This window comes from Eulemur rufifrons, chromosome 15, assembly GCF_041146395.1.
Source record: "Eulemur rufifrons isolate Redbay chromosome 15, OSU_ERuf_1, whole genome shotgun sequence".
In the NCBI taxonomy this organism is placed as follows: Eukaryota; Metazoa; Chordata; class Mammalia; order Primates; family Lemuridae; genus Eulemur; species Eulemur rufifrons.
In genome coordinates, this window is record NC_090997.1 from 73,483,143 (window position 1) to 73,501,154 (window position 18,012).

The following is an 18,012-nucleotide window of genomic DNA, read 5'->3' on the forward strand; positions in this document are numbered from 1 at the left end:
GGGCAGGGTAGAGATTCCATCTTGAAGTCTTCTGACACCATATCCTATGCTTGGTTAATGCTACGATTCTAAAAAAGATGCCGTTCCAAACTACTGCTTTTACAGATGAGGAAATGAGACCCTGAGAGGGTGAGAAATTGCTTGAAGTTCTAATATTAAGTATTCTTCCCTTTCTGAACTACTGTGCTTTCTCCAGTGGCCTCCAAATGTTTTCAGAAGTGAAATGGAAATACTCTGTCATACACACTCACTGTCTTACACTGCCTCCCTGATGAGCCCATCACTTCCAATAAATGGGGATGATTTCTACTCTCCTCCCCAACCCATGTCTTTTCTGAGCTCTTTCTCTAGCTTTTCCCGAACATCTAGCCCTGAATGTCTCAGGAGAAAAAAAAAAACTTAAAAATGTGGCTGTACAAAAATTGAAATTAACATCTTCCGGAAATTTTCTGACTCCTCTTAAAATGCTGGGATTTCTAAGGATTCCCTTTTTAGAATAATTATCTCATGTTTCTCTCAGCTCTGATTGCATTACCTCCTTCACTTCCTTGAACTTAAGGTCTGTATGCTTTTGAGTTCAGAATTTCCAGCTTTGAGTTCTCTCCTGAGTTTAGGATCTGTTTGTTCAGATGTTTTCTTGATATATCTTTCTGGGTATACTACATGTTTCTCAAATAAGTAGGTTCTATTCAAAGCTCTATATTTCTAGCCATCTCCAACAGTATCTTATGTTTGCATTATTGCTGTTGATTCAAGGTTTTACTATTTATTCAGGCTCTGAAGCTGGAATCTGTGTGTCATCCTTTACACTTCCCTAATTTTAGTGCCTACATTGTCAAATTTTAACAAGTTTACCTCTAAAATGCCTCTCAAATTGGGCTTCTTATTTTTGTTCTTACTTCCATTGCCTTCATTGAGGAAGGGGCTTAATCTAATACAACCAGTGTCTTTGCACTCTAGTTGAGTACCCTTTTACAGTAACGTAAAGAGCATTTATTGGATTTCTAGAATGTGTCAGGCACTGCTAAGGTGCAAGGCAGGAAAAAAAAAAGATCCAATTCCTAAATATGGATGACGTGCGTTATAATAGGTAAATTTCCATGACTTTTCCCCCCTTTGTTTATATTTCTCTCTCTTTTTCCATCTTTCCCACCTTTCCTCTTTATTTTAATACAAACTCAATACAAGTAATTTGTGTTAACTTTTATCCGTAGCTATCGTGTACAGTGTTCTTGTTTATTGATAAGACTCCTTCAAATCTCATTGTCAATTCTTTCAAATTTGAAAATATGAAGTGTCAGTATTATAGAGGGCATTGTTGCACTATTTAAAAGTATAATGCCTAGTTTTGGGATAGTTGAATGAAATTTTAGAAAATCATAAGAAAGCTTGAAGATCAATTAAATGATTATAAAATATGAAACAAACTGTAGTATTTTCAAAGGCATTGTCGTGTATTTGGATAAAATACATGTTAAATTCTGTCTCTGGAGCACATATAAAGTAAACCTCTTCTTAAAAGAAGGTTTTGAACAAAATCATTTCCTTAAAATTCCTGAGGTATTTTAAAGGGAATTTTTAGTGTGCTAAAAAATTTCTATGGTTTTTATAAAAATGGTGGTCAGATTTAACTCAGTACTTTTCTGTTGCTGTTAGGTACACACTGGTGGATATTTTGCGTGCCATCTTGCTTTCTTTAGAAGCTATGATTGAAGATCCTGAGCTTCAAGTGAATGGGTTTGTTTTGATCATAGACTGGAGTAACTTCACCTTCAAGCAAGCGTCTAAACTTACACCAAGCATGCTGCGATTAGCTATTGAAGGCCTGCAGGTAAGGATATACAAATTACCCAGTTTCTTGCTCTCCCATGCTTGATTTTTCTTGTCTAATGTGTTAGAATAACAAAATGTCTTACTTGCAGAATAAGAACAAAAAATTTTATAGTTTTTGAGCACAAAAATTAAAACACTGACTGAACAAAGGATTATGGAAGAAAAGCTGAAGGATGTCAAGACTTTTAATAGTTAGATGAGAGTTTGTGATACTTGGCACAGTATACATGATATCTAAATATAAATACAAGTAAGGAAGGAACTGAGATTTTTAATCTTGAAAATCAGAACGAGCAACATTTTTTGGATTTTAATGATTAGCTCTTTAGGCTTATTTTTTGTTTCTCTTTCCTTTTCTGTATATATTAATTAATTATCTAAATATCAGCTTCAATATTCCATTTAACCTGGTGAATTTGGGATATGATCAGCAACATCTTCATGTTACTGTTGGAAAGTTAGTCAATATGTTATTTGGTCTGGAAGATACAAAAGTCACTGTTTTGAATTACTTTTGACCTTTACATTTGATTGGTTTTTTGTTTTGTTTTGTTTTTTGGTTGGAAGGGTTGTCATATAGAATTTATACAGGAATACTCTATCTTCTAGGGAATGATATTTAGCTGGTTGGGAATTATAAAATGAAAAATGAATTATTATTTAGTGGCATGTCATAAACCTGCTGTTGTCAATTTCTTTTTAACTTCAAAGATGTCCTTCTGCTCTTTCTCTGTACTTTGCTTTATGCTACTTTGTGTACAATATTTATGGAACTGACTTTAAGCTTTTAAAAGGATTTGCAAGTTAACTCTTGAGTGGTTATTCAGTATTTATTCTTTGTTTTTCCAACATGTATTTTAGATGCAAGTTAACAGTTAACATTTCTAATTTTTACCACTGAAAATATCACTTGTTTTAAAATAATGAGTTATATTTTTGTCATTCATTAAGTCAGGTTGTTAGACTTTTTTATATTGAATAAACCAAAATTATCCAAATCTCAACTGCATTGTAATTTATGACTGCATCTATATGCACCTAAATTGATGACTGTTGACTCCATAAAAATGGGCTACTTCTCCAGGTGGCAGGATATTTTACCAAATTGAATTCATGGTTTGATGTCTGCTTCTGGGCTGAATGAGATATGCTGATCTTTCTTCCCCACGCAGGGTTTCCTTACTTACTTTTGGTGAGTCAGTCTTGCTCCTATCTTCTCTTAAACAACATAGTTTTTAACTCCACAGAGACAGTTAATAAGGGTTGGGAGAGGACACAGGATAATACATGTTTGGAAATGTGTGTATCAGGCAGAATCCATACTAATTCTGCCCTATCACCAGCAATATATAAAGTGTCTTCAGTTTGTGAAGAAAATTGGCTTCCAAAAACTATGTTACTTAACACAGAATGGCAAGCTAGTCTTTTATCATTGTTATCCCTATTTAACCTGTGTCTTCTCTTTGCTCTTGATAAGCTAGGCCTTCAGCTGCATGAAGGACAGGAGAATTCATGTTAGTCCCAAGAAATTAAATACAAACAAACAACAACAACAACAACAAAAAAAAAAAAAAACATGCCTCAACGATAAATTCAGTACCTTGCTATTTTCTAACTGACATACTTTATGGAGTCATTTAATAATAATGTGACAAGTCATTGCAGGAGAACAAACTGACAGCTCAGCGATGTTTGGGAGCTTATTCATTAACCCTGCCACTGTCAGAACTTCTTTAAGTGCAAAGTGTGAGCATGGCAGAAGCTGCAGTCAGGTTAAACCTCCATGTTCCTGTCTAGAGAGGGAAATGATGCTCCCTCACTGCAGGGACCTGTGCTGGCTGCACATAGAAAACTGCCCTCTCTCCATTCCCCATAAATGCCTCATTCCCTTTCCTTTTTTCCCAGAACACAGACTGAGCAGGCAGGGTTCATTCCTCCTGATTCCCAGTTAGGAAGTCATTTAAAATAAGAGACCTCTTCCTGGAAATAAATTTGACATGTTACTAACCTTTAAACTCAATTTTTCTCCAGTTCAAATTGATGTTTTCATGCTGTATAAGCTATATCTGTGTCTTTGTGTCTGTGTCTGTGTCTATATATATATCTAAAAGCAATAGTAATTCTACACTTGATCTTAGCCAAAAGGCCACGAAGTGATAACAAAAGCCATAATAATTCTAAATAAGAATATAGGATTGCTAAAAAATGTTCCATTGTGACATGCATGATCTCATATTTAGCCTCATATTGAAGTAACATTTTCCAACTTTAAATCAAATCTCTGTTTTACTTTGCATTTACCATGTGAGAAACATCACATTGTGCATTGCTATATGTTTCATCCAGAATATGAATAAACATTTTTTTCAAGATTTACATAAGACTGCAAATATTTGAAGTAAAGATGCTTACACAATTTTAGGTTGCTAAACACAACCACCACCATCACCAAGAGACCACCATCACCACAGCAATAATAAATCCCTTCCAGTTAATCCAGTTGGGAAGTGAAGAGATGAGAATATTTTTAATAACTCAGTGATAACTTATACCATAATTCTTCTATAATGTTAATTTTATTTAGGCAAACATTAAAATTTTCTAAGGATTGGGACCAAAAATAAGAAAAGCTATCAGTAGGTCTCGTGCCAGAGAGGAAACTTACTTTTATGATGTGAATTATAAATGGGATGTAACTGTGATTTGAAGAGGGTTTCTCTCTCTTCCTCTTGAGTTGGCTGTGTAAACTGTCTGTTCACATCACCAACCTCCTTTTTCCTTAAGCAAAAGAGTATTTTGAGTGACCTGACTAGAGATAGCATCTGATACATTGTATAAAGACACATGGACCATTACTCTAGGTCCATATATCATCACACTATAAGGTCAATTGGGAAATGATGTGGAAGAGTGGAAATAGAATGGGATATAGAGGCAGACAGACCTGGATTTGGATGACAACCCTGCCACATATCAAATACTTGAGCAGATTACTAAACTTGTTTGAATCACAGGCTACTCATTTATACCAATTTTAAAGTGTAATTATATTAGAAATGATACATCTTGCACCTAGCAGGTGATATCAATGATTAAAGTAATTGATGTGGATCAGCTCATTTTTCAGGCAGCATATTCTTTTGGATGTGTGCTGCTTCTCTCCCAACTCAGTGACTATATAAACTGTGATAAATTAAAGGTGATTGACTTTGGGAATCTGAATACCATATTTTTCTTTTGGTGCTCAGGTTGTAAATACACAGACTGCATTTTTTTTTCCTGTCACTTCTTTGTAGTTAAATAGCATCTAGCTATTTTCATGTTGGATGCCAAATAAAATGTGTTTTCATGTTGGAAGCCAAAGAACAAATGAGATTGTTTCGCCTGATGAAATTTAATCTTTGTTTCTTTTGGGATAAGCTCCAGGCACAGCTAGAAAGGTGGTATTTTTGGAGATATCCTTGGCTTTGAGGGTTGAGCAAGAATTTGCTAAGTGGACAAGAACAGAATGGGTGTATTGGTCAGGGGAACATTGGGAAAGTACTTAGAACAAACACATAGCTATAGGGGATTGAAAGTACATGATGCGTCTGTTTTGACATGGCTAGAATGAGAAATACATGGAGAAGAATAACCAGAAATAACCCTGGAAAGGCAGGCTGAAACCTGGCTCTATGGGACAAAAGACTGGATACTATGGGGTTTTTCCTGTGCTCTCCAGACATGGGGAAGTTTGGGAAAGGAAAGTGCCCTAATCGCTTTTCTGTTTTGGAAAGATCTTTTGGGTAGAAGAATGGACTTGAATTAAAGAAAGGAGAAGTTATATCTAGAGAACCCCAAAACCCCACTGAGGTAATTATAATATTCCCATTTTATAGGACAGGAAATCAAACTTCAGGGATTTTAAAAGATGTTTAACTAAATTTCCTAAGCTGACTCAACACTTGAGTCCAGGATGTCTTCACTCCAAAGACCAAGGCCTTTCCTGAATATTGTGGTTTCTATTATTTCCAGGCCTGTCCTTAAGAAAAAGTTAGTAGGCTCAGGTTAAAATAACTGTCTCCCCATCTCCAAATCCTGACATTTTAATATAGGTGACGTTTGTTTATTAGGATAGACAGTGTTATTCTAGCTAAAGAAGTCACAAATGGTTGGCCTGTGGCTTTGTATCTTTTTGACACCAAATAGCAGACTATTTTCTTTTTCTCAGTGAGCTGCATTTTTAAGTGACCACCAGCCTCCCAGTCCTCTGTGATAGAGCATACAGGCCAAGGAGAAACCTCTTTGCTGATAGCTAAAGAGGACTTTTATCACCCCAACCACAAATTGATAAACCATTTATAATATTGTTCCAAGGCAAGTCTATATGCTTTCTCTGTGCAGAATCTCCAAATGTTTTCAAATATGAAAGACATCAACCATTTTTACCAACATAATGTAGTTCCGTGATGAGTAAGAGGCAACATTAGATATTTTTGTGGAAAGAAACTATTCAGGCTTCATTTGGAAAAAAAAAAAAAATAAAAGAGAAAGAGAAAATTGTCTTGCTACTCACAAGAAGTTAATTGATTAGGGTAGTCATAGAAACAGGAAGTTTCTTAGAAAATCAATACAAGATTAAGTGAATGTGACTGGTAGACTAAGATATCTGCCTGGGAAGCCAATTAAAACATGAAATGTTTGGAAATACGTGGAACAGCTTAGATTCTGAATTTACAGTGAAATGCTGTTATATGCTTTTAATATTTTTTATTGCTGTTGCTCTATTTTGTCTTGTAAAATATCCCTAAAACTCTTTACTAATGAAAAAACTCAAACTTTTTAATGAATCCAGAATCTCTCAATTTGTAAATTTTTTTTAACTTATCCTAATTCTACCTGTGTTTTTGTTGCCCTTTGGATATATTTCTTTGTCATTCCTAGTGCTGTCCTGCTGTGTGTCTCTGTGCTTTTGCTTTCACAATTTCACAGGAATCCCCAAACTCCATCTGCCAAAAAAGTTCATAATGTAGTCAAGGCATGGCTTTCTGGCAAGGGGTTTGTCTGTAACAAGGGATTGAATAGCTCTTTGAATTGCTACATAAGACTCAGATGTAGGGCCATTACAAAATGCCTAAAATAGTGCCAGATATTGTAAGAGCCCTTAATAAGTAGGACTTGTGACAGAATAAAGAATATGTAATCAATTCGCTGGCCCTTTCATTTGACTCAAGGGCCCAGCGTTTCCAGCAGCTACCAATCTGCTAGCCCTGAGAGCTCTGATTATTCATGTGGAAGGCAAAAAGTTCAGCTTCTACAAATTCTGGCTCTGACTGTTTGAAAGCCGGTCCTACCTAGGGAATCTTGCCAAAAACAGAGGACATGCTAATGACTTGGAACATCACTGTCCAAGGCTGGCGGGTGAGGAGCTCCATTAACTTGAGTCTAGCATTAGCTTGATCAGTCCTCCAAATCCTACCTGTAATTTCGGGCAGCTTTGAAATTGCGCGTGCGTGAGTGTGTGTATGCATGTGTGTGCGTGTGTTTGTGTGTGTGTGTGTGTGTGCCTGTGTTAAGGCAGGTTAAAGTGGTTAAGGGAGAGTATAGAAAAGAACTTTGTGAGATATTGATTGAATTAGGAATTTATGATAAAAGGAATCTGTGCTTTACAGCAGTGTTCTTTGTAATGGTTGTTAGGCTGTTATTAGTTTTCAGGTTTAGAATTCTGTGGGCAATTGCAGAAACCTCTTGCTTATAAGCTACCTTTTAAACTTAAAACAGTATCAGGGTGCATTGATGGGAGGGAGTTGAAACAATGCCTATCTTTTTGAAAATGAACACAACAGCTAATGAACTGTATTCATTCAGACAGCCTGGAGGTAGGAACATTTATTGCCACATTTTGTATGCACAGGCAGAACCATATTAAGAAACAGTGACAAGGGCAGTGTGTAAAAAAAGTGACATTTTTTCTATCACATGCATAACTGTTTGAGCTAAGTGTGCTTCCTTTCAGTTATTATTTAACCTAAAACAAAATGAGTGAAAACCCTAAAGTTACTTTATTTCATGGTGTGAGAATATGGTCTGGCTGAGAGGTTTAGTTCCCAAAATTAGGGCATTGTATGTCTTTCTCAAAAGTGGACAATAGGCACATAAAAGCTACACAAAATGTTCAGTTCAGCAAGCAGGATAAAGATTATATAATACTTGATAATGGTCTAGATTAATTCTGTACATATACACATGTGTATATATATATATATATAATCATATTTTTTCTTGTGTTAAAATTTCTGTTCATTTCCTTTGATAAGCAGCTAAATCTGTTAAAAGTGTCTAGTTGTGGGAGGCAGGTATCCACCTTAATGAAACATAAAATAAAGAAATGAGTGCTCTTGGAGTTATTTAACATGTATTTACTGAATTAAATAAATAGTATTAGTAATTATCAATGAAATTTAATGCTTCTACAGTCAACCACTGACAAAATGGTTGTTATTTTGCTTCTAGTATTCAAATAATTGCAGTAACACAAGGGAAAGAAGCAAATCACACTTTTTGGGGGGAGGCTGAGTCATTGAGATACTGATGAATGGATAAAAAGTAATTATCTGTTAAAAAACTGAACAAAGCATATAAGCTATTCTGCATTTCATTTTATTGGCTATGTTTAGACATATCCTGCATTAGAGAACAAAAAAGATGAGTAAATCTGGTTCTTTCTTATTCTTTTCAGCAGCAATGTAAATGCATCTTGTATCCTCTCCCAGCAGAACCTCATTTTTTCACTGTCTTCAAATCAAAGCTGAAAAATGTGAACATCCATTTATCCTTTTTAAAAAGTAGTTTAGTATCCAAGTGGCAATAGGGTTTCCTATAGATATTGATAAAATCGACATGGTTATCTTTCAGACGTCTAGCCATTTCACCATCATAAATGTTATCTCATGGGCACTTAATTAAAATCTTTTGAAATATCAATTTAAGGTGTTATTTTCCTTTCTTTATATTTTAAAATTTTGGTGCCATGATACCAGAATCTTGTAGGTGAGTGATTCTTCTATCCCATACACAGATAACATTCTTGTTCTGTTCTTTAAGATTGTTCTGGAAATTAAAATACTATTTATCCTTTATTCTGAGGAGCTCTTTTTAATGGGCTTGGTTTTCTTCTCATCTGCAATCAGAGAAGCCACAATAAACTCACAAGAGGAATGCTTCCTTGGATTTATCCTGGGATGCTGTTTTATGCACAATTAATAGCAGTGTATTTCTATGACCAAAAGTCAACTGCATTTTGAAAGTCCTTCATCAACTGGAATTTTAAAACGTGGGTGAGTGTAATCCAGTTACTTAATTTAATTCTAGCTTCTGTAAAAAGCAAACCAAAATGTGTACATTGGCTCATCCATCTCTCACATGAAATCCAGTGAATGTTTTTGATCTGAGGATGGTACTGCTCCTACTCATTCAGTCAGTGGCTCATATTCCTTCTCCCTTGTTATCCCTTCTCCCTTGTTATCCTGCCGCCTTCTCCATGTGGCTTCCAAGGTCACTTTTCTCAATTCTATTCTTTTTCCCTGTAAGGTGAAAAACAGAGAGGATTACATGTGATAGATTGCTATGGGCCAGACCTGGAAGTAGTACACATTGTTGCTTTTTGCACTCTACTGGCTAGAACTCAGACAAGTGGACACTCATTATAAAGAAGGTTGAGAAATGGAATCTAACTATAATCTCAGGAAGGGGAGGAATGGTTGGACAACTTGTACTCTTTTTCACAATGCTGATTACCTAAAATGACTTTGATGACTCTTCAATTAGTTCTTTAAGAGACATTTTGCTTTTGTTCTGTGAAAGAAAGAGTTGATAATTAGAAAGTGTTTCAAGGAGCTTTAATTCCTATATTGAAGTATAAAGGAATGAATACATCTTTCCTACAATTCATTCTATGTGCTGACTGCTATCTCTATACCTGACTAGTTTTGGAAAGGCAAGGGGGCAGGCAACTTCTATGTGTGAATACCGGCATCAGTATAACTATGTCTCTATAACAAATACAACACAGTTGTGATGCAATCAATTCAACTCTCCACAATTACTCTGACTCTGCTATGATGAGTATTTCCAAACATTCTGAACTTAAAAGGAGAAAAAGGTAAATAATTCCTCTAAATTCTTAAAACTGTGTCAGGACAGTTGTATTAGTCTAGGTTCTCCAGAAACAGAACCAATAGGATGGATATATACATATATGTATACACATAAAAAGCAATTTATTAAAAGAAGTTGGTTTATGCAGTTATATCAAGGCTGAGACATCCCAGGATCTACAGTGAGCAAGCTTGAGACACAAGAGAGCCGATAGTACAGGTCTGGTTCAAATCCAAAGTCCTGAGAACCAAAAGAGCCTATAATGTAGTTACAATCCAAGTCAAATTCAAAGGCAGGGAAAGACTGATGTCCCAGCTCAGAGACTGCCAGGCAAAGAGAGAAAATGCTCTTTTACCCTGCCTTTTGTTTTATTAAGGCTTTCAATGGATTAAATGAGGCCCAGCCACATTGGGAAGGGAAATCTACTTTACTTCGTCTACCAATTCAAATGTTGCTCTTATCTAGAAGCACCCTCACAGATGTCCAGAATAACGTTTAGCCAAATATATCGGCACCCTGTGGCCCTTTCAAGTTGACACCTTAAATTGACTCCCATAACAGCTATACAGGTTGAGTGTCCCTTATCGAAAATGCTTAGGACCAGAAGTATTTCAGATTTTGGATTTTTCAGATTTTAAAATATTTGTATTATACATACTGGGTTGAACATTCCAAATATGAAAATCCAAAATCTGAAATGTTCTAATGAGAATTTCCTATGAGTGCCATGTCAGCTGTCAAAAAGTTTTGGATTTTAGAGCATTTTGGATTTTGGATTTTGGATTTTTGGATTTGGTATGTTCACTATGTAATGATATTGCTGTTGCTTTGCCCTGAAGTTAGACATCTTCCAAATTTGGGATTTAATTTTCATAAAATGAGAACAAGACATTTTTAAAAAATGAGATGGCCTAACTGAAGAAACTTTCAGTAAAGAATATTAGCTGCTGAAATACTGAATTTCACAATAAAGTCTTGTCACATAGATTTAGAGAATAGAATCACTGTCAAATTTTAGGATGTAGAATCCCTAGGATTCATCATATTATCAGTATTTATCAAGTACTTTAAAAGGCCAATTGGAGTTTTACTTCTTTTTTTGTCCATATTGTGAAAACATACAGAAGTCAATATAATTTTAATCAATGTGGAAATGAATAAATAAAAGCAAAAGTTATATTATCATTACCTAATTTTTCCATCTTATATACTACAAGGAATGTACTTTCCTCTTGGAAGTATGCTAGATATTCTTTATGTTATGATATTTTCCTCTTTTTATTAGACCTATATTAGAACTGCCATCTTAGAAATTTTTAAAATTTCACTGCCATGTTGTCTTAACTGTTTCTTGGATTTCATTTCCTCAAGTTTTTTAATTCTTTTCTCTCTCTCTCTTTTTTATTTTGATAGACTCAATCTTAGGTTTTTTGTTGTTGTTGTTGTTGCTGTTTTATCTGAAAGAGTGTAAGGGAGGTAAAATTGCAGAATATTTGCATCCTATAAAATGTATTTATATTGTTCTTATATTTGTTTGATAGTTTTGCTAGATATAGAAATATGACTTCAAAATAACTTTCCCTTAGTACTTGGAAATCACTATTTCATAGTTGTTAGTCATCCATGATTTCTGACAAGATGCCTGGCTTCAAATTATTTTTACTTTATATGTTGTTGTAACTTCTCTGTAAAAGATTTTCAGATCTTTCTTCATACTTGGCATTCAAACAGGCATCTGGGAGTAGATCTTTTTATGTTTCCACTAGACACTTAATGAATTCTTCAGTTAGAAAAAGAAACATTATTGTTATTATTCTTTCCTCTAGATTTTTCTCTGATTCCCTTTCTGGTTTTTCTATAGCATGGATTCTTTATTTGTGTTCTTAATTGTGTATCATAATGCTTCTGTTTCATGATTACATACATTTTTGTTAAACCTTTTATTTTTATTTTGAGATCATTGTAGATTCATGTGCATTTGTAAAAAATAATGCAGAGAGATTTCATATATGTCTCCCCCAATTGGTAACATCTTCCAAAACTCTTGTGCAATATCAGGCTATGAACACTGATACAGCAGGCTTCAGAGTCTTGGCTGCCTACTCGGCCTTCTCTGGCACCGCACTCATGTGGGATGAAGTGCCTCATTATAGCCTGGTGAGGGTACAACTCTAGGTTCCCCCCTTGGCCTTTACGGGTTTGGGTGAGGACTTTTTTCCTGTGTTATTTGGCTAGAGTAGAGCAGTTATTGCCTGTTTTGTATGTTGCCAGTAAGTATCTTTCCGGGGCCTTTGGCTAGTGAGAGCAAGCTTTTGTTAGGGCTTTTCATCTGTGTGTGTCCCCTGGAGTTTCCAGTTTCTTTCACTTTAAATCTGGAATTCATGAGGCAAAATCAAACCCAGGGAACTTACCACCATGTCATTTTTTGGGTACCAAAGTCCCTAGCTGATCTGCCTTCTCCTCTTCCCGTTTCAGAGTCTTTTTATGTTTGTTTTAAATATAATGTTCAGGTTTTTTAGTTATACTTAATGGGAAGGATGAAGGAAGGTATGACTATCCCATCTTCTTGGAAGCAGGAGTTAGAACCACAAGTATTTTTTTTATCTTCCAACATTTCATGAAAATATCTGATTCATTAATGCTCCCCTGCTTCATTTGGTTTTCAGTGGTGTTGTAAATTTATTATCATTTGTACTCTTTACTGTTATTTAAATTTGTGGGGAAAAGGAAGGAAATTATACGTATTCAGTCTGCCACATTGATTTGGAAGCTTCTTACTGACCTAAAGACAATTATTTTCTAGTTTATGATTACAAGGTGATAGAAATGAAGGTCAAGAGCCACCATTCTTACCTTAGCATAAGACTGTAGAAGAGAAATTATTATTCTCTTATATGGTAATAATTGTACTATGATCATAATGATGATGGTAATGATGAAGATAATAATGTTCTTTGATCTGAATGCCCAGAGATACATTTTTGGGATGAAATATGGAATAAATTTGTTTCCCAAAATAAAAATTCCAAGGGATGTACCCATAAGTCCTGGAAAATCAGCCTAGTAACACCTGATCTAAAACTTTAAAGGATAGAAAGCCACATTTATTTGCAATTGGGTAGTCATTCAGGCAGATAGTCAAGTTTATTGCCTGGTTTTTAAAGAAGACCTCAGAGAGCTGTCTCTGGTCAGCCCATTCTCTCTCCTAAGATGGCCAAAGGAAAGCACATTCTGCTCTACATAGGACAATGAAGAGGTTCTACAGGACTGAAAACGAACTACACTTAGTTGAAGCCTGGTGTCTCAATATGGGGTAGGTGATCAGCGTCATAGTGGGTTCCTGCTATATACTAAACTTGGAGAGATAATTTAGTTAGTGAAAAGGGAATAAATGCACTCTTCTGTAAATAAAGGGAAACTGTGTTCCACTTTCATAAATATTTAGAACTATGAAGGTCCTTAACTCAAAGAAGAGTTAAAATGACTTCAGTGCTGCCTAGAAACCATCAAAGAAGGCTTAGGCTGACTTGAGCAGCACCATGGAGAGCTCTCAGGAATTCGGTTCCTGCGGTTTGTCCTTTTCCGCTTTGCTGTTCTGGTTTTCTCTAGTCATAAAGGCCTTTAAATTAGGCCCCTCTAACTCAGAATAGGTTGAGCCACCACAGAAGTGGATTTTTCTCTCTTTTTTCCCTGAGTCTCGCAATTTATGTTTGAGTAGCCAAGGTTCTCCCTACAAGACTCCTTTTCCTTCATTATTTGTAAATAGCTCTTTTTTTTTTTTTTAAAGTTGGTGGAATTGCTTACTGAAAGCTCATGTATTATCATTGAAAGCAGAATTATTCTCTCCCTTTCCTTTCCCCTTGGGGGCTTCTCATAATGTTATTTATAAACTAATTTACAAGCACAAAACACTTTTAGGTTGTATAATATATAGGAAGAGAGTGATGTACTGTGATTTGTGTTTCATCATGAGGCCATATGAGGAAGAAAGAAATTTTCTGCCTTCATCCAAGTAGACATCTGGGAAAATCATGTTTTATTTACTTGCTTTTTCCATACAGAGTTGTTTGGAGAACAATTGTACAGGATATAGTCAAAGCAAATTTTTCTATTTTCCTGACAACTGCTAGGATAGGTCAGACTTTAGATTCAAGCATTCCTGGGATTAAATCTTGCTTCTGCCATGTCCAGATTGCAGTTTTGGATAGAATACTTAACTGATCTCAGTTTTATTATCATATCTAAAAATGGTGTTAATACCTTCCACCTGGTATTATTATGAGGATTGAACTAGATAACATATATGAAAGAGATCGACATGATACCTAGTCAAAGTAGGTTAAAATCAGTCCTGCCCATACATTTATTCCCTGCTCTGTGCTCAAGAAGAAAATGTAAGTAAACTTAAGTAACAAGAAGATTAACCTGTTAGACTAAAATATGATTTTTATGTAATATAATTAATCAGCAAAACTTGGCAGGTCATATAAAACTGAGCAACTGAATTTTGATGTAAAGAAAGTAGCCTCCCTGCCCCCAACATTTTCTACAATTAATGCACCTTCTTAAAAACAATAGGCAGTTTTTTATTAGATGTTTATAGACCTTGCCTCTGGTCTTCCAGGTTATAAGGTAATGGTTGAATATAATTGTAACAAGTATTGGCTCTTTATAAAAAATGGGACTCATTGGTTTATTCCTAGGATCCAAGACTTGGGATTTTCACTCTTGAGAATATTATGAATATTTTCTGCCAAAACCACCTGAAGAGATTTGTATAGGCATGGTTAATATACATACCTCTCCTTACTGCTTTCATCTAGGTAATGACATCCTCAATGGCAAGAACACCATTCAATTCAGCTAACTCAGCAGCCAGTTGGCAGGGAGGACCATACCACTGGTTCTGGGGGATGGACTAAAGGCATATTGCAGAGCTATGATTCTTAAAACTTTCACAAGTTGTGACATAGGATGGGATTTTCTTGAGAGACCATACATACACTGGAGGGTTCAATATCTCAGGCATTTGAAAGCTTCAGGAGTGATAATCAGAAGAACTTTGGGAAAGACAGCTAATGTATTAGATAAAGACCTTCCTGAGCAATGGGGATGATAAGATTTGGAAATAATACTGGCATTTAAACATCATAAGTATGTTGGGTAAAATTACTGAATTGAGTGGCACACTTGGGGTGGCAGCCATAAGGCCCTGGTACTCAGGAAACTATGGATATGGTTATTAAATCATGTGTTCCTATGAGACAGATGGGAAGGCAAGAAAGGTCTTATTTAAAATATTCAACCAAAAGAAATCAAAAGGATGAGGACAGCTATCCCAATGTAAAGTTAGAATACCATGCTTAGTTTCCTGATCTGGGCCAATTATCAGACTCCAAATCTGTGAACTGAAGAAGAATATACGTTCCCATGAAGAAGGACCCTGCAACACCAAGTATATACAATTATTTCATCAGTTACTTTTCAAAGGTATCCACAGCCATTTTCTTGGGTAGCTGTACACTCGAGTAAGGGGGTTATCCAGCCATTACAAGGGCTGTTGGACACAGGAACCAAGTTGACATTGATATCCAGGGACCTGAGAACCATCATGAAAATCCCTCCCTGCCCCATTAGAGTGGGAGTGTATAGGCTAAGGAAATGAATTAATGGAGTTCTAGCTGAGATCTGAATCACAGTGGGTCCACCGGATCCACAGACACATCTTTGGCTCATTTCCCTTAGCTGGGAAGAAATCTATTGTAAGAAGGAAGTGCTTTCAGAGCAGTAGAAGCAGTGCGAGGTATGGTTCTTCCTACTAACTTTCCTGTTTTAAGTTCCCAAAGAGAAAATAATATGAACTTATTACATGAAGCAAGTGAATCTAAGTGGCACAAGGAGTGAACTGTAATGGGTAATATAATGTGCTGCCCAGATGCTTCCCTTAGAGCCAAGGCAGTTATTCTCCCAGGTGCCCGGAGTGTTAGCAGCTGATAGCTTAAGCTGAGTCCTTCTCTAGAAATTGCCTTCATTTAAAGGCAGCTACTTTGCCACAGGCTATGCCCCTAGGGAATATAGTGAGAATAAGTGTTAGTTGGTTGCAGAACTACAAATAATGTGTCCTCTTTCCTCCATTCCGGACAAATCTGAAAGGCCACCCCAACTCCAGAGCTTCTTGTGGATCAGCTGAGGCCTCTGTCGTGACTGGATCATAGTTGAATGTCTCCCTCTGCCTAGTTTCTTTCTCTTACCTCCTTATAAGTTTTGACCCTAAGATCACTCCTTGATGATCCTTCTATAAGCAAAGCTTGGTCTCAGAGTCTGTTACCCAGGGAAACTCACTTAAAACACATAGCATTATTTTTGGTATTTACTATAAATTTATAAAATAGATCATAATAATTTTAATGCTAAAAAATGGTGACTCACCTAACAGGCATATAGAAAGGAAATATTCAGGTAGGCTGAGACAGATTTCTGTGATGGATGATCTTTCCATTTAATGTTTGCAAAGAGTTTGTAATAATATCAGAAATGGTTATTTATTAACATAATATTTAGTGGAATATATGTGATATAAACAGGTAAAATATTGTAATATCTATATTAATAATATATTCACAAAAGAGAAGGAAAGGATTGGGGTGGATGTAATGATTATATGAGAATGGCAGGATTGTGGTAAAAATTTCTTTTTTCTACTCTCTGCATTTGACATATTTTGCCATTTGGAACATAATATTTTTATCATAAAATCTTTATTTCAAATAATCATGATATACAGTAAAAAATGAAGCAATATTTAACAAATAAATATACAATGCACCATGTTAAAAGGTTAGTCTCTAAAAAATAATATTAGCATAGTTTGATGGGTAGATTAATGGAATCAGGCAGCTGCAGCTGCTCATCTTAAGAAAATTATGCAGTTCTAGTACATATAGATGTGATAGGTCACATTTGGGACCACAAAGGAAATTTCCAGAAAGATTCTAGGAAGCAGAGTTAGTGTAAATGTAAATATGCCTTGGAGAAAAAGATCAGACATCCTTAAAAAAAAATATTTTATAAACCACAAGACTGATATAAAACTCTAAATATCATGCTAATATTATACCTGGCATGTACTAACCAATTTTTGGAAGGAAGAAAGAAGGAAGTTGAATTCAGTCCAGTAGCCATCAATAAGCACTATTTAAAAAATATTTTTAGGCAAATCTGAAATAAGATAGCCATGGATAAATTAAATTAAAGAAAAAGTTGAAATAAATTTCATCTTACAAAGACACTCATGTTTTTAAATAGTATGTGTTGCTTCTGCTTATCAGTTATATCCTTATTAAAATCAATTCAACAAATGGTAAAATAAATTTTACAAACAGAAATTGTTTAATAGTTCAGAGGAGGGGACATGAACTAAACTGCAAGAATGCCTTTATGAAAAAGTTGAAAGTTGAGCTAGGTCTGCAAGGATGACATGATTTGAATATGTGGAGAGGCGTAGGGAGAAAAATAGCATGAACTTAGAGAGGTGAAGGTGCACAGGTTGCAGTATGGAGGTGGTAACGCGTCTAGGCAGTCCAATGTGAGGGGTTGACCTAAGGAAGGAAAGCAAGAGGAGGTGAAGAATTCATCTGAAAGGTTGGGGTCAAAATGGGATGGGCTTTGAATTTAAACTATATTTTATGAAGAATGGAGGGGTCCAAATGGGATGGGCTTTGAATTTAAACTATATTTTATGAAGAATGGAGAATCAGTGAATATTTTGAGAAGAAAAAAATCATGAAAAATGGATAATACAAAAATTAATGTGGCATCATCCATTTGTTCATGCTTTCATCCCACAAATACTCAATGAGTGGAATACTTTTAAAGAAAGAAGTTTGAAAAGTAGGCAGTTTGGAGACTTTCGTAGCAATCCAGCCCAGAGGTGCTGAAAGTCCACATTACTGGAGGTCAGTGATAATGAAATGGAAGGGAAGGTCTATGTCCTTTCCCATCCACTTTTTTTCCCCTGACCTCATTTAAATCTTTGTTCTATGT

At 35.5% G+C, this 18,012-nt stretch overlaps 1 protein-coding gene across 1 annotated transcript in view; it reads left to right on the forward strand.

Annotated features, from left to right (window-relative positions):
* The window catches only part of CLVS2 (clavesin 2), a 62,770-nt gene that overhangs the window by 11,344 nt on the left and 33,414 nt on the right, over positions 1–18,012 (forward strand). The window contains exon 2 of the mRNA XM_069488585.1: positions 1,657–1,831. Coding sequence (XP_069344686.1) covers positions 1,657–1,831 — 175 coding nt within the window. The remainder of the gene's footprint in view (positions 1–1,656; positions 1,832–18,012) is intronic.